Raw genomic sequence first — 27864 nt, 5'->3', positions numbered from 1 at the left:
TACAACAAACTTTTCTGGTCGTACAACGAATTCTCTGGTCGTACAACGAATTCTCTGGTCGTACAACAAACTTTTTTGGTCGTACAACGAATTCTCTGGTCGTACAACGAATTCTCTGGTTGTGTTGACGTATTTTTTCTTTTGTTTATAACAGACTTTTTTACACAATTTTTAATGAAATTTTCAAAGTTGCTTTTTTTTTCTTATAAAATGCCAAAAAATAATAATAATATATCCGCCTGAGTAGCCGAGTAGGCAAATCAATGGTCGTGAGTTCGAATCTTAAGTGCAGTAGAGTTTTTTTGAAGTTGACGCTTAAAGAGAAAAGCGTTTATTGTTTTATAAGTTAGCCTAAAAGTAGACCGCCATAATTTTTATTATCAAATTAAACAAAGCACAACTGAATAATCTGTTAAAAAAGCAAAACACAAATGAATAATCTGTTAAGCCAGCTTTTATAATGAAAAAATCTGTTAAATTGCAAAGCCGCCAGCTGTTTTAATGAAAGAATCTGTTAGGCCAGCTGTTTTAATGAAAGAATCTCTTAAGCCAGCTATTTTAATCGAAGAGTCTGTTACATTGCAAAGCCGTCGGCTTTTATAATGAAATAATCTGTTAAATTGCAAATCAATGCAAAAAAATCTGTATCAAACCTATCCAAACAAAAAAATTAACAATTTTGCGAGCATCTAATAATTCGAAAAAGAAAAAGACCACTTTCGAAACTAAATTTCATTGTACTATTTCAATGTAAAAGCTTATCAGCGGTGATTTAATAATGCGGAAAGAAGCCAAAACAAAAAACTGTAGTAAATCTAAGATCGTATATACTTTTGGTGAGAAGAACAGAGAGCGTGTACGATAATGAACAATTAGAAAAATATGGCATTTCAATCCAAAAAAACAGCTGTACATACGAAAGTGAAGAAACTGAGGAGACCTGGCGACCGGATAACATAGCAAAAATTGATAAAATGAAAAATAATGTAAAAACAAATTAAGAGATTGATAATGTGTGACTATAGTTGAGGCATAATAAGCTGAAAGGTGTTTTTGATTGTATTGTATAGATACAATTGTATCTATAGACATCTAAATGTAGATATTTAGATAATTAACTCACTCAGTTGCAGTCAGTTCAGCAGTGAATTTTGTTTGAAATGAGAGAGTTGTACAATTTCTTATCGCATGAGATTAATATAAACAAAACAGACGGCAAAATACCATCCGTCAAATGAAAATAAAGTATATAATAATAAGAAAAATTAAACAAACGTTTGCCTCTTACTCTTCGAAAAAGTTAATTGATATGGTATTAATACTGAATAAACAACTTGTTATTGAGTTAGGTGGCGCTCTTGGCGGTAATGTTGTCTAAAAAGTGGTAATTTACTAAATAAAATCATTCAAGCGGTTATACAACGTTCTTCTTTGCATATTTTCTTTAATAAAAAGGAACTTGAAAATTGTAAATACATATTAAATTTTATGTTTTAATAATAATAAATTCATAATAACATCGTAACAATATAAAAAGCGATAAAAGAACAAAACACTTTCTTATAAACAGTTCGAGCAAAATACGCTCTTGTGAAACAAAAAAGGAGCTACAAAAAGCCGGTTCGTATTTCGCATTAAAAGATTACTTTTAATACAAATACATAAATTATAAATTTCATAGGGCTGCAATGATCATAAAATAAAACTATATATAATTTATTTTTAAGAATTCCCGATAACCTAAAGAAAAAATCAAAAAAAAAAATCCTTAAGTTTTGATATATGGTGATGTATGAAAACCTTAAGGGTGGATAATACAGGTTAAAAACAAGCTTTTTATAGTTTTTAGGTAAAAAAAAGGAAATTATTATTAATGCATACAATAAAATTGTTAATCATGAAGAAGACCATGCTTTAATATTCTAGAAATTTCGTAGAGTTTTATTTCACTTCACATACACATATTTTCTACATATACTTATATTTTAGTTAACTACCACCAGCCACTATCACGCTTTTTATTTTTTAAACATTTTCCTTCCCCTTATTTTCTGTTATTATACAAATTTGCTCTTCGCTCGCTCACTCTCTCTTTCTCTCTTCTCAGCTGTTTGCCGAAAAACAAATAAATAAAAAACAATAACAAAGTAAGAAAAACGAAAGACATAACAAGCTACATGAACAAGTTTAAAGTTTAGTTAATGCAACTTTCAAGAGCCCTAGACGATTCCTTTTTAATTCATTATTAAGGTTAATAGAAATCTTTCTATGCTTTAAAGCAAATTCTTTTATTTGACATTGTTTTCTTATATAAAGAGGAGAGTTAAAAACTCATTCGAATTGGAGATTATGCACCGTTAGGGTATTACCTGCTGCACCGCTCATTTCTCATAGGTTTTATCCTTCCTTCTGAGCATAACAGTGAAATCCCACTTTAAGTGCATGCACTAAGTAATAGATATCGTTTGCACAGTGCCTTGCATTCTGGCTTGTACACTTCACTACGAGAACGTATAATAAAGCGCAAAAGTGTACTTTATTTTATTATGACAAAATCGGATCACCACGATAAACTTTTACTCTTTTACTCTATCAAAAAAGCTTTAAACTAAAAGAAATTTGCCTAATACTTTAACAAGATAGTCCGCCTGTTTTTAAAACAATTTTCGCGAATTTTAAAGTATTTTATTAAAGACCATTGATCTGTTCCTCCCTTACGAAGTAAAAAAGGAGAACTAGAAAAAGCCGGTAGGGAGTGATAAATGACAAATTCGATAATATTCGATTATATTAAAATAAAGGAAATTATGCTTTCTGGCCAAATAAAGTACACTGTTTGAGATCTTTGAAGTGTACAGCTCTATAAATGTTTACTGGAGATAACCAGAACATTAGGCCTAGGCAAGTTGGGAAATTTAAAACAATACACTTTGAGTATCTTTTGTTTATAATTTTTTCTTATCTTTCGTTTAAAATCCTGCTTACGGCTTCGCTTTCATATTTCAAACATCATCCAGCTTAATAGACTTAACATAGCTCGCGTCTTAAGCTTGATAGTTATCAAAAAAAAAAAAAAAAAAAAAAAAACCAACAACAACAACCAAATGTTATATGTATTGCGCAGTGTTTTTTATTTTCTTTACCTTTTTCTCTCCTTAATAAAGCGACAAACAAGTTTGATAAGTTTTGTTATTTGCAATTTTTATACGATTTTCTTCGCAAATTTTCTCTATAGATGTATCAGGTAATGCATTAGGAAAATGTAAAGGAGAAAACCAGTCGCAAAAAAGTCAGCCGTTCGTTCGTATCAGCTGTACGGTGAAAATTTATCCATTTTAAGCTTTATCGCCGTATATATTTATGTATGTATATATACATACATATGTATATGTAATATGTATATGTTTGAAAAAACAAAAAAAAAACAACTATAATAATAACAACAACAAGAAAAGATTATTTAGTGACACCGTTTAAACACAACAACCGGTTACAAGGAATACAAAAACAAAGCCGCGTATGTATGGATATAGTTTATATACATTATTAAACTTATATGAATATGCATGCAACCCACCGCAAGGGAAAAAAAAAATATGGTTACTTTTTTTTTTGTTTTTTTTTTTTTTTTTTTTTGCATTATATACAATTTATACCATCAAAAAGTAAATGAAAACCATGCATACGTACGTGCATTTACGTATTTACTTATGATAGTTGTAGTAGTGCTATCAATATATTTATACATGTTTATGTATGCGCACAGTAGTCAAATGAATAAGGAGGATGAGGAATACTATACAACGACTGATTAAGTGCATTGAATAACAAGTATACATGTAACAAAAGTTTGATGACTTTTTGACCTCCAAACCATTTAAATACGATTCGCATACAACTTGTGTAACTTAATTGCTAAAATATACATATACATATTTATATATATAAAAAAAAAAAAAAATTTTTTTAAATAAATTTTCATTAAAACAACCTCCCATCGAAATAGTCTTCAAAGTCAGAAACATAACTAAAACTAATTGAATTGCCGGCGGGTTGACCGAAGGGTTTAATTTTTTTTTTTTTTTTATTTCTTTCTTTTCTACTTTTCTTTAAGCAAATGATGCCATAGATAAGCTTGGTAGAGATTGTTAGTAGTAGCTGCTATAAGCTAAGATGTCAAGGTTCCTTGATAAGTGTTAAAATGAAAAAAGTGATCATTAGCGTGTCTTTTGCGCAGATCAAATGAGAAAAGAAATTCTTTGGCTACACGTATGTTGCTTTAAATATATTTTACGACGGAAATTTTGTAAACATTTAATTACCGGCAAAAGAAATTCAATCTAAAAACAATAATAAAATAATTGAGAGGAATTTTTTTCAATTGATTTGAATTATATCAAGAGCATGATTATACTCGCTTTAAAGTTGATTAACATCGATTCATTTCGCAAACTACTAATCAGATATGTATACAAATAACAAATCATACGATTAAATGCAAGTGTTTATTGCGAATTAGTTAACAATTCTTTTGAAAATCATTGGAGTCGTAATTCACTTAATACCGAGTGGATGGATTTATTTCAATATATACGATATTATTAGTAAACATCGCTAGACTTCCGGCACATTGTTTTTTTTTTTTTTTTTTTGTAATCCCATAAACGACTCGATTTCCTATCACAGATCGTATTACCCTTTTAACCTCCTTTATACGCTACATCACTTGTGGTACAGAATATATTAAGTGCGGTCGCATCTAACACACAAAATGGCTTAAGGTAGACTTCCCTTTTATTAAACCGATCGATTCAGAATCATTTGCTAAATCGTTCAAAGAATGTTTGTCCTTCTGACCTTTGTCCACATATTTTTGTGTTTAAACCGCAAATCGCAGTTTTTAAGATATTTTGATGAAATTTTTTGTACAGGAGTATATTAAGTTTGTGCGGATGTATAAAACACCCAGAAGGACTTGAGATGGACCCAGTTCTTATTATACCGATAGCTTGAGAACAAATTTCTGAATCAAACCAAGCTTGTGTGTCCGTCTGTCCACCTTTTTTTTCTTGTGTTGTTCTTATAGGTCACCATTTTTTAATTAATTGGACTAAGTTTGGTACTCTGGCATACTTTGGCCAGAGGACGAACGCTATTGAAAATAGTTCGGATCGGTCCACTTTGTCGACCACTTCCCACATAGCGTCTTACTCTGGAAAGTTATCTGAAAAACTATTGCAATATTTCAAATTTTTCGCAAAAATGGCTAAGCAGTAGTATCTCGGCATTTTAAATTAGTATAAAAACTTTGAACCGGCTGGGGCAATTTTTTGAATCACTTCTCATATAACTGTTCCTGCAGAAACTAAACCTTTATACGGTGAATTTCCACTATTTCATGGTGAAAATTAACAAAAAAAAAACTACCTTACCGAAATTGGAACTTGTAGGTCTATTTTTTGGATAGCACTACCTATGAGAATTCTCATTTTTTTGTGATGAAAACTTGTTTACGATAGTAATTCAACGAAAAAATTAAGTAGACCTAATTGGAACGACATCGCTCCATTCCATGTACGATGTCCCATGAGTAGTAAGTCCTTCGCAAAAAGGGAGAATTTTGAATATTTTTTAATGAAAACTAATTCATAATAGAGTTTTAGCAAAAGAAACATAAAAAGTTCTTGAAATTTTCAATTAAAAATTTTTTCTCTGCTATCCCTATAAACATTCTGAGATTTCCGGCCTAAAAACTAAACCAAGTAATTTTCACAAAGTTTTCTTAAAATAACCTGGACACCATTAAGAAATTCTTTGCACAGCGAGAATCAAATGACAGTCAGATGGGAGGCAAAGTCTTGGCTGCATCAAAACTTCCTAGCCAAGACAGTGTTGGTGAAGATTTTTGCGGGCTGACGAGGTCTTCGCGAATGTCGATGCTTTACCCAATTTGCGCTTAGTTGCTGACAGAGAGCGGTTCTAATATGCAGTTCTCCTCTGATCCTAGTAAACATAAAATATTCTCTGCCAATTTGGCTTCACCTATGCACCTTTATTCGGGGTAGGCAGCAATTATTTTCGCACATTATTATCGTATGTAAACCACTTTTTATCGGACGTCACTAATCTCTGCAAAAAGGACTTTGATTCGTTGCGTTTCCGCAAGAATTTAAAGATAAAAATTCGTTTCCTTAAATGATTTACTTAATATTAAGCAAATTTTATCTTACGAAGATAACATCTAGAGTGTTGGAAATTCGCTGTTTGTGTGCTCTACCATAGAGAGAGATTATAATTATGTATTGGTGAATGCCAATTTCACTTTGATAAGTTGAGTTTGGAAACACATTTTGTCCATCTTTTTACACATGGTTTGAAAAACTGTTTTTTATCAATGTTTGATTGGGCAGTGATAAAATAAGATAAGATATATCGGACTCTCTCCAGCCTTTGGGGAATTTCATCGGCTTTATTGACTACCAGAGCGCGATGATGATGACCATACCAGCGCGACACATCATGAAAGCCTCGAGAGTGCAATCCATTTGCTGATGCTTTTGATAAAACGTCTTAAACATAAACAACATGAATTTTTCCACAGATCCGCACATTAGTTCCTTACTCGAAACAACGCCATAAAGTAATGCAATTACTTTCGACTGAAATAACAATCATCAACGCCGTAATGCTTCCCAATTAATTATGCATAAAGCATTACCTTTCGCATATATTTATAGTCTGGGCTAATAGAGTTGATCTGAATCAATCTATTGAGAAAAACGACATGAAATAATTCTTTCAACCTATGCTTAAGTAAATCTTCTATTTAATGTTAATTGAAAACTTCTGTCAGTCCTTGTGAACATAACAGCCTTAATGATAAGTTACGTACCGTTATTAATTAATAGCAAGTTTTTTCAAAATTTTTCCTAACATAATTTTTTTAATCGTTGCAGTGACACACAGCCATACTTGAAATTTTTTAAAGCAAATTGCATCGTCTTCTACCAATAAAACGATTGAAACACTAGCGGTATCTATATCAGATATGAAAATCGTTGCAACATATTTTTTTATTGTAAATATTTATAAATATTTGAGATTTTATGGCACTCGCTAAGGCAATTGTTTTATGCCTAAGGTTGTAGTCATCGTGAATACCGGTAAGGGAAACTTCTGCATTAGTGAAATCAATATCCTTACATATTATTAAGGCTTAGAACTTGAAGTGAAAAGCTCTGCTTGATACAAATTTTCCAATTGATTTTCCTATTACATCAATCTATCTGGCTGATGAGTTTAAATAATTCGAAACGAACGTCACTCTTTCTCTTATCTCAGATTACAGCACAAACTGTACTGGGAGGCGCTGTTATGGTAATACGATTTCGACTTTTTCGTAATCATGATCACGACAAGGCAAATAGCATTTAGAGTAGAAACAACATGATTTTTCATTCAATTTTTTTGAAATGTCAGACTGTTCAATTCTGTTAGCTTATCTGCGAGACTATTCTAAATTCGTAATTTACCGCTACATGTTTTTTTAATATTTTTCCTAATGTCTTTTAAAATTCTAATCGTTTAAAATGATCACGAATTCTTTACGGCAGTATTCTCTAGTAAACTAACAGAGAGTTTCTTTTATAAATGTACATATATATATATATATATATATATATATATTTATATCTGGAGCAGGCAGTTTGGACAATTTCGCTTTCAAAGTATAACGCGGGGCTTAACTTGCATAAAATTGCTGTTCACTTCTTGGACTGAAATAAGAACTTACTCGGACAGCTCGTTCGTTCTAATCGGAATTGTTTGTAATGATTTGTAGACTAGATATTTCCCTCCTCTTGTTTTTTTGATTAAAACGGTGCGTTTTCTCTTTCGCTAGTAAACGTACCGACTTGATCGAACATTACCCACATATTTCTAATTAATTATATCTTAGGCTTGCCTGAGCGCACTGAGACTGATATCGACAAGTTAAAACCGGGAACCGTTTGCCAAGATACTAGACCATTGTGCGGAAGGTAGTACTGCCTCACCGTATTACAGTGACCATACCGGCGAGATCAGGCTGCGACGGACAAAATGGGCTGGAAACAAGTAAACACCGGTATGCACCGGTACACCGATGTTTCAAAATTGGAAAATGTCAAAACTGGAGCTGAAGTTTATGGCCCAAGTTTTCAGCAATCGCCACATGTGCCTCTGAATGCCTAAAAAAGGCATTGCAGGAGAGGGCTAATCTGCTTTTCAAGTAGCCTTAAAGTCGCTAAAGGGCTGAATGACAACATCTAGGCTGGAGTGCCTAAGAAGGCAGTGCAGAAGAGAGCTAATCTGCTTTCTAAGTAGCATTAAAGTCCTTAAAAGGCCTAATGATAACATTTAGGCTTGTGTTGGAGTGCCTTCAAACAGCGAATGAGCTAGCCCGGCACAATGATGTGCGCGTAATATGAATGACTGGCCATTCCGGCGTTGAGGCCAACAAAAGGGCTGACTCTATAATAATTGGAATAAAAATTAATTTCAGCGTGAACAAAATAAGATAGAACGTACAGTAAAACAATAACAAAAACAAGTAAAATCATTATAATGAGCCAGGACCACCATTAAATGCTTTACCCCCCCCCCTCCTTTATTGCAACTATTCATGTAACGACTTTTCAAAATAAGGCATTATGTGGTCAATGACCGGAAAAGTGATCCGATGGCGTTCTTTCTTGGTCGAAAATATGTTGATATAACTATGACTTCTATGTTGAGCGCCAGACAGACGAGCAAAACAACAACGATCGGTGCAAAAGGTAGGCCTATTTTAAATCCCTGATATACATACGCACAACAAACATGCTATGTCCTTGTACCATAAGTAGTGTAGGGTAAAAAAAACAAACAAGTTTTCATTGCCATACATTTTGTTGTTCACACAACCCCTCTGTGTAGCTAACTTATTATTATTTTGCGGTTAAAAAGTAAAAAACCCACACAATAAATCGACGTAACGAAGCGTTTGCTAATATTCAAAACTCATTCAAAATCTAATGCAATTTCCTAACTTTCTCCCCCAAATGAAAAAATTGAAATATGAAATTTTTTAAATCATTTATAAGAAATACTTATACTGTTTAACGCCTTAGTGTGTAGCCTTAGTTACCATTGACTAAACAGTTCAGTTTGCTTTAACTAAACGCGTATGAATGGTATCGTAAAAGCAAAGCAAAGCAAAGCATAAAAGCAACTAGAAGAGCAAGGTAAACTTCATAAATAAATTTCGCCAAACTCTAGCAAAACCTTACGCTATTACTTATTGAGTTGTGTTTTACCATAAGTGGAGCGGGGAGGGGGATAAGTTTGTTAAATTGTAATTTATTTCAATTTATTTGCGGTTTCTTAGTATAAATAAACAAATTTATATAAATAATGAGAGGGATGTGCATAACTGTATCTCGTAAATAAATCAAACCTTAAAAAAGCGCACGCAAAAGAGGTTGAGGGCAGAGAGCATGGCGAAGGGAGAATATTTAATCAACTAAATACAAGTTTCCTTTTTATCAATCGATTTGTTTTTGAAATAAGTGCAAATAGTTTCAAATGATAGTTAATTTGCTTTACTTAAAGTTTATTTAAAACGATTCACATGGTGAATCCAATTTTCCAATAAGAAATTCTTGCATAAGATATGAGTTCTATTTAGACGGTCTGGTCTCTTCATCAAAAATTCTTCTCAATTGTATATTTGTGTACTGGAAAGCTTAATAACATATTCATCCCTACACTTGCAATCATTTTTATACCAGCGACGCATTTATTTTTACCTATATATATACATACGTACATATATATATATATATTATGAAATGATTGCATTTAATATAAAAATATAAATAAACAAGTTAAAACGTTATAGTCGGGCAAGATCGACCGTTACTTTAGCTAATATTTTTATTTTATATATTTTCTTGATAAGTTGCCTTATTATGCTGTAATGTAACGGAAAGCGTTCCTTTGCGGGTTTGCAATGAACCATGGTGACCATGACGCTCCATATCTAGTAAAATGAAACTTTTCCTTAAAGCATTTATTTAATATTTTTCATTGATTAATCGCCATGAAATACTAAGTTGGTCTGATTTTCTGATAAGAAATCTTAATTGCGAATCTGGTCCATATTCAGTGACGTGAATTTATTCATCAAAACGAATTACTAATGTTTTAATTAAAGACCGCTTTCATGGAAAGAACTTTGAAAAAATTCACTTTTTGCTCTAGCAGTCGGTTCTGAAACCCTTTCTTAAGCAATGTAACTCTGTCAGTCCAATTGTCCGTTCGATGTTTGCATCATATATATTTAGAGGTAGCATTCTTAAGATGTTTTGATGGAACTTGGTACATCGTTGGTGGACCATTTTCGCGATCACTTCTGATCCCTCTTGCAAAACTTGTTATATCAAAAATTTCGACCATTTTTATTAGATATATTAAATATGGGAAATTTCTGTTTTAAATTAAAGTTTTCTCAAATTATGGGGAAATACGAGACGATCCCATCAATTTTTAATAGCATTTGTCCTTGGACCAAGACATGTCAGTAAAGCAAATTTCAACAAGGTATCTCGAAATTTACGATCTATGTGTTGAAAATAAGAATACGAAGGGCAAAGGACCGAATCGATTTGGAAAATTATCGGTATCGGAATCGATCGGTATAAGAAAAATGTAATCTTTTTCAAAACATTCCGAGTGCTGCGCTATGCACTTGCCATAATCATAATCATAAATTATATGTGATTAATATCTACGATCAATGTCCAGTTGATCCTTTGTGCTTTGCATTTTGTTAGAGAGGGCGTGCACTCGGCACAGAATGTCCCTAATCCAGTCATATTCACCAAAAATGTGCAATGTTGCAATCTGTAAAATTTTAGTGCAGAAAAAGACTCCAGTAGAGGAAGAAATTCTGACGGAACAGTTTTTACGCCCAAAATACTTTACAATTTTATGGATGTCTACCATGCGAAAATTTCGGAATTATGCCCTAACGTAAATATAACTTTTTTGATGTTCTTGTTCGGTTTCAAAGCAGAAATCTCAGGTCAGCCCTGAAAAAGTAATTTTTTTGATACGCGTAGATAAGCATTGAAAAATTGAAACGATCACAAATTATAGACGCATCTGTTAAGCATGCCATCCGGCCAGTTTGGTGCTCATCACAAAATAATATACTTAGAGAATTCGTTTTTTTTTTTTTTTTATTTTGTTCAACATGAATAAAAAGATCCTAAGCAAGTACATTTGAGGTATAAGCAATCCAATCTCAATTTTTTTACTCTAATAACTGACTTTAGTTCTTAGACGAAAGTAAAAGAAGAAAGAAGAAGAGGAAAGTGATATTCGGCAAGGGGCCGAAGTTCATATACCCACCACCACTATGCTGTTCGCATTCTTCTCACCAAGCTCTTTTATTCGATACCCATATCGCTGGTATTATTAAGGAAAAGGTAATCGGGGTGTCGACCGTGCTTATCTTAGAATTAATCCATTTTTAGGCAGATAATATATCTCTATTTGAAGAGTATACGAAATAGTTTTAAATGTTTTGTCTTGTTTACCTTATGATAAATAAGCATAAAACTTTGAAAAACTTGTATCTTTGTATGGGCATGGTCGATTTTTACCATTTTTACATGTGAAGGGTAAAGTGTTTGGTAAAGTAAATGTGGAAAATTTCATCCTTCCAGCTTTTATAATTTCTGAGCAACGGGTAAAAGCTCACAAATTTTTGTTAAGAAAAACGAGGTTGGGTTCAATTTATGCTTCACTGCGACCTCCTGCTCTGACCAATTTGGACCATTTTCTATACCAACCTGTGTTGAAAAACTTCCAATGCTTCCAGCAAATTTGAAATCGTTTGCCAACAACAGTTGAAGTTGTTTGCCAACAACAGACATACAGACGGACAGACATGGTTTTATCAATTAAGAATATCACGTTGAACAATAACACATACACTTTATAAAGTCTCTTAAGCTTCCTCTTCCTCTTGAATGTTATAAGTATACTCCTTATCTTCAGTGATGGATATGGGAAAAATTTCAATCAAAGAAAAAGATAACCTAATGGATATCTAAAGTAAGTTTTAAAGTCCTTCACAATGATTTGTAAAAAGAAATCCCAGCCTCCTAATAAATTTAGCTAGAGCTAGAAGGGAAATGAAAATTTTGGGTATTAAGTTTTCTCGTCTACGCTAAGTTTTATGATCATAATAGCAATTTAAATAAGCAGACAGATGAATTTTGCAAATCATTCCCGCAATCTGCGTTGTATGGGTCTCTCTGGGTTACAAACACAATAAAAATATTAATGTATTACCGCATTGTTGATAATGGCTATCAAAAATATATTTTGTGCATACGTGTATGTAACAAATACAATTGAGGTTATTAGCGGTCTTTTGTTTCTATTCGTCTTTCTATTTTGCTTTCTTCTCATACGTATCAGATTTTCGCCGGCAAACTTTTACCGCCTCAAATTATTATGAAAATTCGTTGAAACAGAAACACATTTCGCTGACGTGTAATAAATAAAAAAATAAAAAATTAAGTAAATTGTTTTTGCGCTTGCAAATAAAAACAAATCATATTGCGTAATATTTAAAAACAATATCAATAAAAAATGTTCAAATATCGAATAATATTTCAACATACTTTACACATAGTATCATGTTGTTATAAGATATTACCTAAGGTACTTACTTTACTTACTTTGCTTTAAGCAAAAGGAGACAAACTCCATTGTGATCAATTTAAAAAAAAAAAAAAAAAAAAAAAATGATTATTGTCGCGCTAATAAGCAGACACTTTAAGTTTAGATTGCCTCTCCAAAGGTGTGAAGTTGTATTTATATTTATAAATTTGTTTATATTTAAATACAACTTCACACTCTTTGCCTCTCCTATCATTACACAAAATGAAGAATTCCCTCAATCGATACAAAGAAATTACTCCAATATAATCATATAATCCGATAATAACAATATAATGTTGACGCGGTCTACGTTAAAACACCGCCGTAGTTAAGATAACAATCTCTTCATCACCTAAAAGGTGAATATTAGGTGTTTGCAAGAATGTTGATCATTTTTTCACTTGAAAAAGGCATTTATTGAGAAAAATTTCGCGCAACGTATATTAATCAAAATTATTTTCTATAACATTATATATTCTATAGAATAACAAGGCGATCGTAGATCGAAAGAACTTATATTGGTTGGGCAGCGATTCACCCAAAGGCCCATTTTAGCATTTCTTCAATTTTTCCAGCCAAGCCATGCTATGCCGATGTGAACAAGTGCTAATTAGGTGGCGCCATGCCTGCTAAGTACTCTGGGTGCGGCAGAACTTTCCATTCGAGCTGCAACATTGCAACCGGGACAACTCTTGGAACAAAGATGGCATCGACAATTGGGATATAGGATGAAGTGGCATCACAATAACACATCTGAATGTGCTTGGTGGGCTAAGGCAGCAGATAAACAACCAAAATAATGAATTTAAAGGAAGAAGATTTTTGAGCGGTCCATGATTAGTGCCGACGTAGGCTGAATACATCTTGAAAACTGTTATTTTAGGTAGAGAAAGGTTAAAAACATCGAATTCAACCATTTCTTTATCACTTTTTTATACCTGTAAAAGTCACTGATCAAAATTTTTGCAAATACCTAATAAATAATTAGGAATTATCCGCCTGAGTGGCTGATTAGGCAAGAGTCGCGACTAGCAACTCAATGGTCTTGAGTTCAAATCTCAAGTGCGGTAGAGTTTTTAATAAAAGCCGAAAGCCTTAGATGCTAGTGCTTTAAGACTTTAGTCTTAGAATTTATTCTCTGGCTAGATTTATAATAACAATAATAATAATAATAATAATAATAATGATAATAAGGAATTATTTTGTTGATATTAAAATACTTACCTACAATAAAGTTTTTCCCGAGCGATTTTCATTTGTAACAACTTAGTGGTTCCGCCAACTATTTCCAATTTATTTCAAATGCTTACAGAACTGCCAAGTTCCCACAGGTGACAAGTAATCAATAAACTCGGTATGTTATCAACTTCTTTGCATAAAGGCGACAACTCGCTTCTGTTACCTTTTGACACTGGATCATTGCAAATACCTGTTCTCGGAAATTCTATTAAAATCAGAACCGAATGCTCTTATGCTTGTAAATGAGCGCTTGTGGAAAGGGGAATGTGAAAATTTGGTTGATTGAAAAGACGGAAAAGCTGTTTAAAATTTGGACCCTAATGCTATGGCGATTAAAGGATTTTAGGGAATGGAATTTTTATCATCTCTTCTTCGTCACTTCAGCTATCACGAAAAGAAATTGCATAAATGCATGTTGCCGCCATCAATAGCCATCTCGCTTAAAAGTCATAAAAACGTGTCCTCACTCTCGTGACAAGCTGAAATGTCAAAAAAGCTTAAACAGATTTTTCACCACGTAATCCTCAAGAATAGAAAACGAAATCTGTTAACAGATATGAAGTCGAAGCACTTTTTATCAATTCTCACTTGCATGTCGTGAAAATTGCCATAATCTCATTGCTCGGTCAAAGGAGAAGATGCACAGCCTCCACTTTATTGCATACATGTTTTACTTGTTCTAATTTATGGAAGCCTAGCAGTACATATTTTTAGATTCAATTTTTTTGAATTTCAATTTGATTTTTTTTTATTTTATAAAGCGATAACGGTAAATTCGTTTTATCTCCTGTCACGTCTATTTTTTTTTTTTTTTTTTTTTTTTTTTGTCTGACTATGTATTTCTAAGAGAAAACTTTTTCCAATTTTTGTCTTTTCTTCTTACAGACTTTCACTTATCTAAACCGAATCCCATCTCTTCTCAAATAGTAAGGGCAAAAATTTTGATTTAATTTAAAACGGAGAACATTTTCGAGAAAAAGAAAAATTGAAAATTTAAAATTTTTTAAACTAAGCTCTATAAGCGAAATTTCGCAAACAATAAGAATCATATTAACTCATTGCAAAAAGCTGCATACGATAATTAAGATATGTCCACTGGGTCAACCACATCGTACGATAGGAGTCCGCAGCAGCAACCGTATAATAAAGGGAATTGCCCTCGGATACCCTATCATAAGCAAGCGTACGGTGCAAGGGATTTGGACATAACAAAGGAGGAATTTCAGCGTATTTCTGATGCGTTGAAAAATGAAGAATTCCGTAAGCTATTTATGGAATATATCGATGAGATACAAGATCCAGAAAATCGTAAACTTTACGAAGAAGAAATCAAACAAATCGAAGCGGAACGTGGCGTTGACGTTGTCTTCGTTAATCCGGAACCGGGATTTGTAATTAAAACTTCGCAAGATGGCGACCAAAAATGTTTTATCAATTGCGCTAAAAGCCCAGAAGTAGGAAAGCCATCAAATGAGGTATGCATCGATCCAGTCACGGGTACGCGCGGTTTGAGTTGGTCTATACCAATGGCACAAGCACCGCCTAGAGATGATTTAGATAATAAACGTAAGCATTGTCGTGTCTATGATGTTGTCTTTCATCCGGATGCCTTGTATTTGTCCGAGCGTAATAAGGCATTCCGTAAATGTCTGGTCGATACCGCCTTAGATGCCGTGGAACGAGAGTTTAAGGTAAGGAAAACAATTCTGTAATGGCAAACACATACCACTATAAAGATATTTTCGTTTCTTTCTTCCTTCACTAAAGGTTACCCTAGATCGCGTTAACTTAAAATTTCCTAAATTGCAATTTAAGGGAATTGCACGCCCAACTGTGATACGTAAATTGGCGAAAAATCCACCAGCTGAGACCGATGAACCGCATCCGCTTGAAAGTATTTACCCCGCCAAGCCGACAGCAGATTCTGGCAACCCGACAGTACTGCCCATGAAGAATATGTCTACAAAGGTGAAAAAATCCGAACATAACATACCTAAGTACAGCATAAAGCATCGCCGCGACGTAGACTTGGCTGAATATACTAACGAATTGGATGCCAAGCTCAATGTTGCGATTCCACGTGAATTAGTAGTAGAAATAGAATTGCCTTTGTTAAATTCCAGCGCAGAATGTCAATTAGATGTCACGGAGAAATCTATATTCTTGCTTAGTGATCGTGCGGGAGCTAAATATCGTTTAGACCTACAACTTCCGTATGCTGTACATGATAAAGAGGGTAATGCACGTTTCGATATTGACACGAGACGTTTAATAATTACGCTACCGGTGGTTCATAAAAGCACCGAACAGCAACGAGAAATGCACGCGAATTTATTGAATTTATGCCGTGAAGATAGCGGAGTGGAAAGTGATGTGCGTGAAGATGTGTCTACAACCTCAGGGAGATCTCCGGTTGAAGAAATTAGTGATACTTACAATATCGAACACTCGGGGAATTCTTCATCTCAGGAAGATTCCGGAGAGGACCAAAAGAGCGCAGAAACAGAAAGAGAATGTAAGATGTTATCTAAAACTTTGCTTTCGACTTCTATAACAGACGCAAGTTTTCTTTCTACAGCGGCAGCCTCTCCTGGCAACTCTTCACAATCTTTCTTAAAGCCCAACATAGAGTATCAATTACCTACGAAATTTGATTGCAATGTCTTGGACAGTATGATGTGCTGGGTTTTACACGTACGTAATGTGCAACCGGAATCTTTGCTTTTAAGCCAAAGTTCCCGTCATTTGCACTTGCAATTTGCATCAATTGGCTCCGGTTATTATCCCTCTTACTACGCATTTTATATACAACTGCCCGATGAATATAGTGAAGCTAAAATCCTTAAGATCGACGCTGAAGCTTGGGAAAATAATGTTGTGCTCAATTTGCATTTGAATGTTAGCGCTGAAGATATCCTTACCTATTTCGCCGGCCTTGAAGGTGGCACTGTGAAAGAGTATAAGGTTCAGGAAAAATTGCAAGTGGCACATAAATCGCGACAGCGTACAAAGCCTGCTTGTTCTTCAGCTCCTTTGGACGTATCTATAGAACGTTCCGATTGTGGTGAGAAATTGGAAATTGAAATTAAGGCTTCTCCCAATTTATTAACAACCGAAGAGGAGGAGGATGCAACCTATATCAACGATGGAGAGGATGATGCTGGAAATCATCAAAAAAAAATCAATAAAAAACAAAAACGCAAGAATAAAAAACGTCGCTCACTTTCCGAATCCGTTTGTGACGACATCAAAGCTTATCAACAGCACCAGGAGGCTTTACGACCAACACCACCAGTGCCAGAGGTTAATGAAACCGCGGCTGTGGATGGTGATGACGATGAAGATTCTTCACCCGAACGTTTAGAGAAATCGTCAATAACGAAACCAAATATGAACTCTTCCGCATCCGTTGACGTTCCGAACTCTTCCAACTATACGAATAGTACTCTAACTAATCAGCAAAGAAAGCAACGAAGTTTTTCTGAATCCAGGGACAGTGCTATCAGCTGCAGTAGTGGTAGTACATCGTGCAAAGGAATTTTGAAACACTATAGTCGCTATGAACCGAGACCTTCAATATCGGATTCATGTTCTTCGATTGAAGAGTATTCCTCAACGTATTCCACTTCAGTTGATGGTGTACCTCACGGCTTGGATAGCCTACGTTTCTCGCAATCTTTCAGTGACATACCCGAAGAGAATGTTTCTGATAATTGTAAAAAAACTGTGCGATTCAGTGAAGTAATTAAGAAGCAGGTTTTCAGGTGAGTTGAGAATTTTTACAGCAGTATTGAATACCAGCTTATTCGTATATCTGTTTATGGCAGAATGGACTCCAGTATCTTGGGTCAACGTAAAAAAAATCAAAAACGTCGCGATCGCAAATTAAAAGCATTGCAAAGACGTCTTAGCGAAGGAGATTCAGCTGACTATGAGGATAATAAGGTGAGTACGATTTCTTTAAATCTCTTATCTGATCCGGTTCGGCAGAAAGTGAAGTTTGGAAATAGAATGAAAAATTGGATATAATATTTAACCAGATTATTTAAATATTTAAGCCGCACGCATGCGTTCCTTAAGTTTGTAGAAGAAGTCTATCTCTCTGCCATAACTGATATTAAACAAAAGTCTATGAAATATTAACTAGAAATAATTTATAAAATGGAAGAGAAAGTGATAAGGAACTATATACTGGTACTTTCAAGCAAAAAGAAGATAATTACGTTCGCCTTAAATCCGAGCTTCAATTTCCGTCACTCTACAGCCAAAACAATAGAATTAAAAATCTTTAATTAAATAACGGCACTGGCTGTCAGTTTTGTGTTGACCCTAGTTTGCTTTAGCAACTATTTGTTGGAGCTTCTAGATCAATATTTGTTGTAGACTTGCTTAGGTGCTTATGTAAATGAGTAATGCCGCTCTTCTTTCAGTCATGTCTTCGAGACTCTTTTCAAACATTTTTCAAATCTTGTTCGAATGGCATTTTTATATCTGCCACTGTGATATGGGGCTATACTCGGTTTGTTTTTGAATTTGGAGAGTGAAATGCGGAACGGAGGAGCAGATATGCGAGATTCGGGCCTCGCCGAATATAACTTTCTTACTTGTTTTTGTATAGTAAGGGCGTGTTTGCAAGAAGATTGACGCATTTTTGCTTTACACGATCTTTTTAAATATTTGCTGAAATTTGCCGTACGGTTATTAGTACAGTTTTCCGTCCATCCGCGTGGGTATATTAGTCGTACACTAAAAATAATTTTTGTAATCTTTTCACGCGCTTTCTGGACGAACTGACGGATAGATTTAAGTCGATTTCTTTTAAAATTCTGACGTTGAACAAGAAAGTATATAAACTTACTTTACCGATACGTATTTCTGTCTGCTACAAAAGCAAGAACATATCCCTTGCAGCAATGTAAAAATTGATTATACCTAACCTCACAAAGAGATACTTTTTAATGTAAACTGAACAATGTTTGGCTTGCATGGGTAAAATTTTAATGAAAAATTGCTTCCAATCACAATTTACAATGTCGTACCTAAAGTCCTTCACAAACCTCGAAATTAAGCAACATAAAATAAAAATAGACGGATGTATATATGCAACTGTAAAATATTTCTCTTCCGTATAACTAATTAAAACCTTACATATTTTTTGCTTTTTTTTTTGTTTTGTTTTCTTTTATAAATATTAGCCCACAAGCCCCAAATATGTATAAACATTGACGTTTGCACATATATGCTTAGGGTATGAATTCTACTACTAGAATTTCATGTATACGATATGTTTTTGTTTGTACGTTTTGTTTATATAGTAGTAGGTTTTGTAAACACAAAAGTGTCTTTGTTTTTTTCATGGTTCGGTAAATATGTTTTTCGAAAGATAGAGAGAATTATTTAATCGTTTACATGAAGAACGTTGTTCAATATGCTTTATATTAATGTAGGTTATGGTCGTTAATATAATATTTATGAATGCTTCTTATTTACAGATGTTGACCACATTACAAACGGTATCCAATGGCCAATATTTCGAGAATAAAACTCATTTCAACGTTAATAATAATAATAATAATAATAACAACAATAATGGAAATAAGAGTAAATATAATAACGATAGCGCTGATGATGGTTGCGGTGGCGGCGATAATAATGTAAATGCAGTCGACAACAACGATAGCAACGATAAGAAGATACGTTCAAGATTAGATTCCGAATCATCGTCCGATATCGATGCTAACTGCAAAAATTCATTGATGTTTGATATGGATTTGTAAAAAAAAAAAAAAAAAAATACCAATACTTTCTATCCATTTTAGAGCCCACCAATGTTGATAAACCTAACGTAACGAAAAGCCAGTCTTAAGACTTTTTAACCTACGCCCCGCAACAATCCACAACAATCCAAAACAATCCACAAATATAATACATACATACATACATATATGATGATTAATTCTAGTAACGAAACGTTTGAACGCCTTGAACACTACTTATTACAAACATCCGCTGACAATCACATTCGTAACGTAATGTCAGGAAATTCCTTAGTATGGTTTTCAATTTGAAAACAAAATTCTTTTCAATGTTTTTAGTCTTGAAAATTATTTAAATTGTCTTTTACATAGATCTCTTATTATTTATTTCTTTCCTTTCCTCCCCCGCTTTATAACCCGAAATATACTACTGATATATAAAACTGGTAGAGTTTATATTATTATCAAGCATGCATTCTTCTTCTTATATTCTGTGTCTATTCTATGCGAAACAACATTTTGTAATAATATAACTTTTATTCCAATTTTATATATATCTCAATTGCGATTTACGAATTGATTCCATTGCGAATGTATTTGATATTTGTAATTTTCATATTGAATTAATGCTACGACATCCACCACTGAAAGCAAAAACAAAAAAAAATTTATATTAGACCCGGAAACAATGATATGCATGATATATGATATATAGATATATACATATTTGTTAAAGAAGTATTTCGTTTGGACCCTTAATATTTTTCTTTAAATTTGGGATTTCTTTCAAGTCCCAAAAATTATTGTGATACATTTGCTGCCCCCTCGTTCTGATCTGAAAGATCAATTCGAAAACGATTTGACACTCGAAAACACTCGTAAAAACTTGAAAAACACGCTCGTAAATCAACAAAAACCAAAACTACCTCGAAAAAATTAAAAAAAAAAAAAAAAAAAAAAAAAAAAAAAAAAAAAAAAAAAAAAAACACAAACTTAGAACTTGGAACTGTTGATAAGTAACATGAGACGGGCACTTAACTTAAAATTGAAAAGCAAACGGAAAAAAAAGGACTTCGCGTATGTCTCGTTCCCCGATCCTATTTGCACCATTCTTAGTTAGTGGTTAGTGGTGGGTGTCGGCAAATCACCTTAAAACAAATATCCGTTATTTGCATATGTATACCATATAATTTGAATTATCGTGGATTATTTTTATAGAATTACAATATACACACACATGCATGCATATTATATGAAATTGCGTTATATACACAAACGATAATCATTATTATAGAAATAAATTTTATAAAAATTTAAATCATTGCTGCTTTTACATTATTATTCATTATTATTGAGAAGCTCGGAAATTAAATTTCAAGAAAGATTAATGAATCATTTACGCGTTCTTTTTGACTTCAGCTAAAAAATGAATCTCGTCGAAAATATTGTTATGATATTCGCTTTTTCTAAGATACAGTCCGTATCACTAGATCGTCGATATTTTGGTCAAGATATAATAAGAAATACACTTCAAACTGTCTTTTATTTACAATTATATTCCTTGACAGTAGGATCATTTATTTACAATTATGTTCCCTACATGTAGGATTATTCACAATTTATTATGGTCGTACTATGTTCTTGCCCGATTAGCTCTCCCTTCCACAAACATTCTATTTATATACATTTTTACAAGCAGGTTACTATACCCAAACTCACAGTTTTTACATTTAATCTCTGTCTGCTTTCCTCGCTAAACGTTTTCATCGTCCTGCAGCTGCATGATGCGCCTGCGAAATTTCTCTAAATTTACGGAAATATGATTACGCTGGCTATATTATTATTATTGGAATATGATAAATATTAAGCTGTGAGAAAAGTTGCACGTGAAATACTGCAGACGGATAATTTCGAAAAGTTCTTTTAGGTGGATATGATCTTTGAAAAGGTGTTTTACAAATATGAGGGAACCACGCGGGACAGGCGACGTATATTTTGTTTGGCAAAAAGGAGAGACCGGTTCTTTACTAGCCACTACCGGTTCTGATGGGACAACAGCTTTATATATATATATTTTTTTTTTCGCAATGATTCACTTGGTACAACTTCTTTGTGCATTTGTAAAATAACTTTGGATTTTCGCTAAAAGCCGTTAGCCCGGTTTTTTCACTTACATGGTTTAAAAAAAAAAGTACCATTGTTGAAAATGGAGAGAGCTCAGATTTGCTCTCAATAAATTGCAACTCTTGGATTCTGGGAAGTTTGAGAGAACGAGGTCATTATTCGGTTAAAGCGGTAGAAATTAATGTGAACAGGTGATTATCAACTGGTTTCTATTGGACATTAAGTCGGATTGCTTTACATCGGGCCTCGTCAAACCCAATGGCGCAAGATTAATTAAAAATTTCAAAATGCAATTTAAGTCTTCAAAAATTTTGTACCCTTATAAAATAATTTATTACTCTCTTAAGATCTTAAGATGGGAAATAATTATGAGTTGTTTAGAGATACATAAGACTTGTGCTTCGAATTTCCTCAAGGTATTTTACAGAGGCGCTATACAATATTGGACCGGAACGTTGTAAACGTAGACAGGACTTTGGGAGAGTACAGTATCTCTAATAGAATGTAACAGTAACTGCCGTATGGTGCCTTATAGATATTAGCGAAATTGTATGAGTAGAATTTAAGAAAATGAATATTCCTGCAATTTTCATGACCGCCATGAACGCTTGCGTAATTTACGTTTGCTTTCGTTCATGCTCAATAACCACATCGCTTTTTGTGAAGTATTCTACTGCGTTTTCAGTCTTCTCTTCAAGAGATATTTTGAATACCTCATCATTCGGAGATAAGTCTGCTTTAAAATTCGATACTTTTTTAATCACATCAACGACTGACTTTTTCTTAGGAATATTATAAAATTCATTCATTAAAGGAGTGGATATGTTTGATTCATTAAAATCTGTTGAGAATGAAAGACAATATAACGGTCATCAAACTCTTTGGACCACCTCTTTATAAAACTAAGCGCGGACCTAGCTTTGCTTAACGCGAGCTCAATATGCAAGTTAAAATGTAACCTATGGTCAAATAGAACGCGTAAATCTGTGAACGAATCGACGTCCTCCAACTTGTGCGAATCAATGAAATACTGACTAATGAATGACTTCCTTCTTGAGAAAGAAAGCTTCTTACATTTATTTAGATTTAGTTTCAGAAGATTCAAAGAGCGCCATGCAACCAAATTATTCAAGTCACTTTAAAGCTGATGTGATTGCGGTTCTACGGAAAAGGAAGAAAACAGTTTGACATAAACAGCATGCATTAAGATCATGCTGGATTTAATCACCGAGGGTAAATCATTAATGTATAGATTAGATGAGTCCTATGCGGTTGCGGCTTGATGTACGCCAGTTGTCACGGGCAATTCATCCGAGGTAATGAAGTTAAGCAAAACCCTGAATGATCTATTGTGCAGATAAGAGCTTAACCATTTCACTAAATAGAAAGGGAATCCAGAGGCTTGGATAAACGAATAGACGCGTGTATGTAATGTATAGATTTGTACGCATTTATAAATTTATACAAAATTATTTATATTTTTTTTGGGTGTGATCCTTGTGCCAACAGTCGCCAATATGAAGACCAGATTTCTTATTATCGCAAGTATCGCAATAATTACGTGTTTCTCGTCTTCCTCCCGGCGATTTTCTATCGGAGCAAACAGTGTACCTGTAACATGAGATTATCCGTCCAACCTGCCTGCTGTTTATAACTTCGACGCCCGATATTGGATTTGCGCTGGTGTTCTTAAGTCCCATTATTTGTTCTATCAATAGTTTTCTAAATTTCAAATGCGGAACTGATTTCAAATTCATCTGTCGTCTTTGTGTGTAGGTCTATTATGTAAGAATTGACGCAGTAAATTTCCAATCCCCAGAAAAAAATATTATTCTCCACCATTTTAATGATTTTCTTAGGAAGCAATATGACACACAATATCCATAATGGTCTGCGCGCCTCAGAGCAATTCTATTTTTTATAGTAAATTTCATTTTTTTATTTCCTTGCGGTAATCCGTCTCGGTTTGGTTTTATCGCGCCCTAAGATGGCATTTCAATTTTAATAATTCAGGAATTAACCATAAACTTGTATAATACCGATCTGTGAACATATGGTATCCTTCAGCAGATATAATTTTTTCGAATAATTTTTTATATAAAAATAATGATATTTGGGTAGCTATTGGAAGTTACGGATTTGGAAGTTTTTTCATATATTCTTATACCCATCCCATTTAGTTGGTTTTATGGGATTATAAGTAACGAAACCCATTTTTCTCTTAAACTGAACTACTGCTTCATCTACCGAAATACTCTATTCTGGTATAAAATGCTGTGGAATCTTGGAACCTATGTATTCCGAAAAATGAGTAGCTCTTTGAATTCGCGTCATTAAAAATGGATACCTGGGCGGATTTCTTTTCAAGTGTAGCATCCAAAATACTTGATTGAAACGATCCCTTGTGAATGTTTCTAACGGCATTGCACCCATATTGAAAATTACCGAAGGAAAAGAAAAAAATTCTTCATTTTCTGCATAGTTTCACTCATTCAGTTTCAATCAGTACGCACGACTCCGTTTCTCTTTCTTCCAACTGATAGTGCGCCGAAGATGGTGATAAAAAACTTTACAAAACGTATACAAAGCGATATACTTTCCCTTAATTGTTGCATGCATAACTAAGAGCGAATCTAACAGATTTCCTAAAATATCACGACATACCGCCTGTATGGCGGAATTCTTTTTTTTAGAATATTTCTAATGTCGCGAATATGGCGGCAATTCGTCCGTTAAGGATTAAAGGATTAAAAAGTACTTTAGAGTTACCATGTTTCATTTTGAAATGGTAACTGGGGCATGTTGAATTCGCCGCAAGACGAACTTATCGTAAATTTCCATTAAAGCGAAACTACTAGGATTTATTCGCCTTAAGATGAATGTAAATGCGGCGTACGTTAAGCGAATTGTCCCGAAAGCGAATATAACTTTCTAAGTCGTGTTTTTTTTTATAAAATATTATCTAATATTTATGATATTTTCGCCACTTGCACCAAAAGTTTGAAACGGGGCAAAATGTGGACTTCTCAATTAGAATGAATGACTTTTTTAATTGAGACATGGAAAGAAGAGATATCACGAACGATTCCGCTAGAAAAACCCTTTGTAATCAAAAAATGAATGTCACTTGGCAGAAATTGCATTAATCGGTATCAAACATACCCATGTTTTTCAGAAAATACCGAGGGATTTATGATCAAAATGTGTTCTACAAACCGCTAACTTCCACGAATTATGATCAAAATATATTCTACATACCTTCAACTTGCATGAATTATGCTCAAAATCACACTAGCCACTACAATTCTAAAAACCATTTAAATGGCAATGCTATTCGATACGATTGAACAAATTGAGTATAAGAAGAATTTTAAAAATGGTTGAAGAATTGACTAAAGGAACATAGAGAAAATTGAAATTTGTTGTTTCTTGTTTCTCTTCATATATATACAACTTAACAGATTTAAAGAGGATTTCTGCCATTTAACAGATTTCAAGACGATTTGAATACTCAATGATTTTATGACGTGACATATAATATGATTTTTATAATACATTTAGATATAAACAATAAACTGATGGACATAAACTTGTAATCCCATAGATATTTGGTCGTATATATCTTTAGAAATTAACAGAGTTAATTTTTAATGCCAAGTGACATAAGATTAACTGCCACATATGTAATGCTCCTCTATAATATCATAACTTTCTATAAACGACGCATTTTGTAAAAGTGTTTTCGATCGAGATCTCATCAGGGAATCTCCGCAATCTTACAAAGAAATCTATTAAGATATATGCAAGAAAAATATTAGAGAGAGGATTTGTAAACAATATTTCATAACAAGACAATATAAAATTTTATTCGCTTTGTCGTATATCGTATACATTTCAAATCGTATTCCTAGAAAATTTGATATCGTAATCATATAAGCGGGCTTATCGGTTTTTCATAGTTGGGATGAAAACTATGAAAACAAAGAAACGGAAATTTAATCTTTTTCTGGAAAATTATTCAACGATTTACGACTTCAAGTGGTAGCTTCCGCAAAATTAAAATCATGTTAACATATTCCACTTTTTGTGTATAGTATTAATGTATATGTATTTGTAAAGTGAACATATATCTTTTTTATATATTGTAAGGAAGCGATTTTGCTTCCTTACGAAAAACTAGTCCGTCTGCTTAAAAGCCCTCCCGCAATCCGTAACCAGCAAGTCCGATCTGTCCGCATGTCGTCCTGTGAACAATACACAAGCAGCCCCCTCCAACTTCAAATGCAAAATCATAAATTATACTTGTAAAGTTAAAGTCATAAAAACACACACCTATTCTTGTAAAATTAAAATCTCAAAACACACACTAAATATGCTCATACTTGTATAAAGAGAAAATGTATAGACACATATTGCACAGGCCTATGCTAATTAATCCATAAGAACACACACTCCACACCAAACGAATGGTAAAGAGAATGAAGAAAACTTGCATGAAATGGCTCGTAGGCATAGAACATGTAAAATCATACAACACAAACGAACTTAGGCACAAAACCATAGGTGATATTTACACAACCGCCAAAGCGAAGAATAGGTATGAATAAGAGCTGTCCGACCCAACCCAAACCCAAAGCCAGAGAACTTGTGAGTCATATAACTCAAACCCAAGTCAAACACAGGTATAAAACCATATGAAATAAGTACAACATATACAGGAAGAAATCTGTATGCCTTAAAATTGTATAAGCGAACGATAGACACGTGTACATATTACGCATTACGGTATAAATCCCGTTAGGTTGTTTAAGCTTATAGAAATCCTTGTGCTTCGCAATACACAAGCACACTCGCTCATGCAAACGCACATACCTAAAGAATCACACATAGCATTTTATAGTACTGTTAGGTCATAGTAACATACAGAAATCTGTATTCCTTAAAAACTGTATAAGCGAATGATAGAAACGCTTACATATTACGCATTACTGCATAAGCCCCGTTCGGGTATATAATCAGGTAGAAACCCTTAAGCTTTACAATGAATATACGATCAGACAAAACAAATAAACGTTAGAGTCACACATAGCAATGCACACCAATACCCGTACGCGCAAAGAGCACAAACACACACACAATATTACACAAAATATACAAAGACACGATGCACATGTAGCAACATACAAAAAAAAAAGCAAACAAGCATATGCAAACACAGTGGTAGAGGAAGGCACAAGCACTCACATACCTAACGGTGATTGAATCACGCGTTTTGATACCTGAGTGCCTAGCGAGTAGACATTTGAACAAACATAGTAATAAGATAGTTGTAAGTTGGTTTTAAGTTGTGTACAAGTAGGATCATGCAAGTCGTAACTAAGGTTGCGACTACAGCCAACCTAAGCTAACCATACGCATAAGCATAGTACCTCAAAACTCATGTAAACACATAGAACATGTTGGCAATAGGACAAGCGAGTGAGACTCAGGCTATCAGCGGCGCATCGCACAGACTCGTTCAGTTTGGTGTCATAGCCGTCTAGCGCCCGCGATATTAAATGCGTAACGAAAAAGAAGTGTAAGTTCCAAATTTACAAGTAAAAGAAAAAAAAACAAACCGGTAATAGCACGACAAGTCGGGACACCTCGCTGGTTCCTTGCCATAGCCAAGTTCTACACAAATTGCTGTACTTCTATCCAGTAAAGAGGAAACAATAAATCTAGGAAACGATACACCATTCCCCCCGAAGGTCCGGATTATTTTTATTTCTAAATTTTCTTGCAACGAATCCTGGATTGACTGATTCATACCCCGCCCAAGGAAACTCGTTACAATATATATATATGTATATATATGTATATATAGAAACATAAATTATTTTAAGTATATACCTACATACCCAGACATAATCATATCAATTTACAATTACACTTGCTGGCTACAAGAGGGAGAATTTAATATTTTGTTTGCGTTCAATATCTTACACTA

The 27864-nt window shown here is 33.7% G+C and overlaps 2 protein-coding genes across 3 annotated transcripts in view; one reads left to right on the top strand and one right to left on the bottom strand.

The window, feature by feature from the left end:
- The first annotated feature begins 1229 nt into the window (after nt 1–1229).
- Nucleotides 1230–20614, top strand: LOC119636823 (protein kintoun). Of its 2 annotated transcripts, none has more exons than XM_038032475.1 (6): nt 1230–1620; nt 14881–15686; nt 15763–16510; nt 16574–17759; nt 17823–17940; nt 19488–20614. In XM_038032475.1, exons 2-6 carry the CDS (start codon nt 15084–15086, stop codon nt 19770–19772), a joined length of 2940 nt encoding a protein of 979 aa, XP_037888403.1. In that variant the 5' UTR covers nt 1230–1620; nt 14881–15083; the 3' UTR covers nt 19773–20614. The 2 variants fall into 2 exon arrangements, with proteins under 2 accessions (XP_037888403.1, XP_037888404.1); XM_038032476.1 differs by lacking the exon at nt 1230–1620 and adding an exon at nt 3423–3517.
- The window catches only part of LOC119636822 (DNA polymerase zeta catalytic subunit), a 24150-nt gene continuing 10235 nt past the window's right edge, over nt 13950–27864 (bottom strand). Inside the window, exon 18 of the mRNA XM_038032470.1 lies at nt 13950–14474. Within this exon, the coding sequence (XP_037888398.1) occupies nt 14436–14474 (39 nt within the window). The 3' untranslated portion in view covers nt 13950–14435. The remainder of the gene's footprint in view (nt 14475–27864) is intronic.

This window comes from Glossina fuscipes, unplaced genomic scaffold (assembly GCF_014805625.2).
Source record: "Glossina fuscipes isolate IAEA_lab_2018 unplaced genomic scaffold, Yale_Gfus_2 28, whole genome shotgun sequence".
NCBI classification, from domain to species: Eukaryota; Metazoa; Arthropoda; class Insecta; order Diptera; family Glossinidae; genus Glossina; species Glossina fuscipes.
This window is presented reverse-complemented; position numbering and strand designations above follow the sequence as displayed.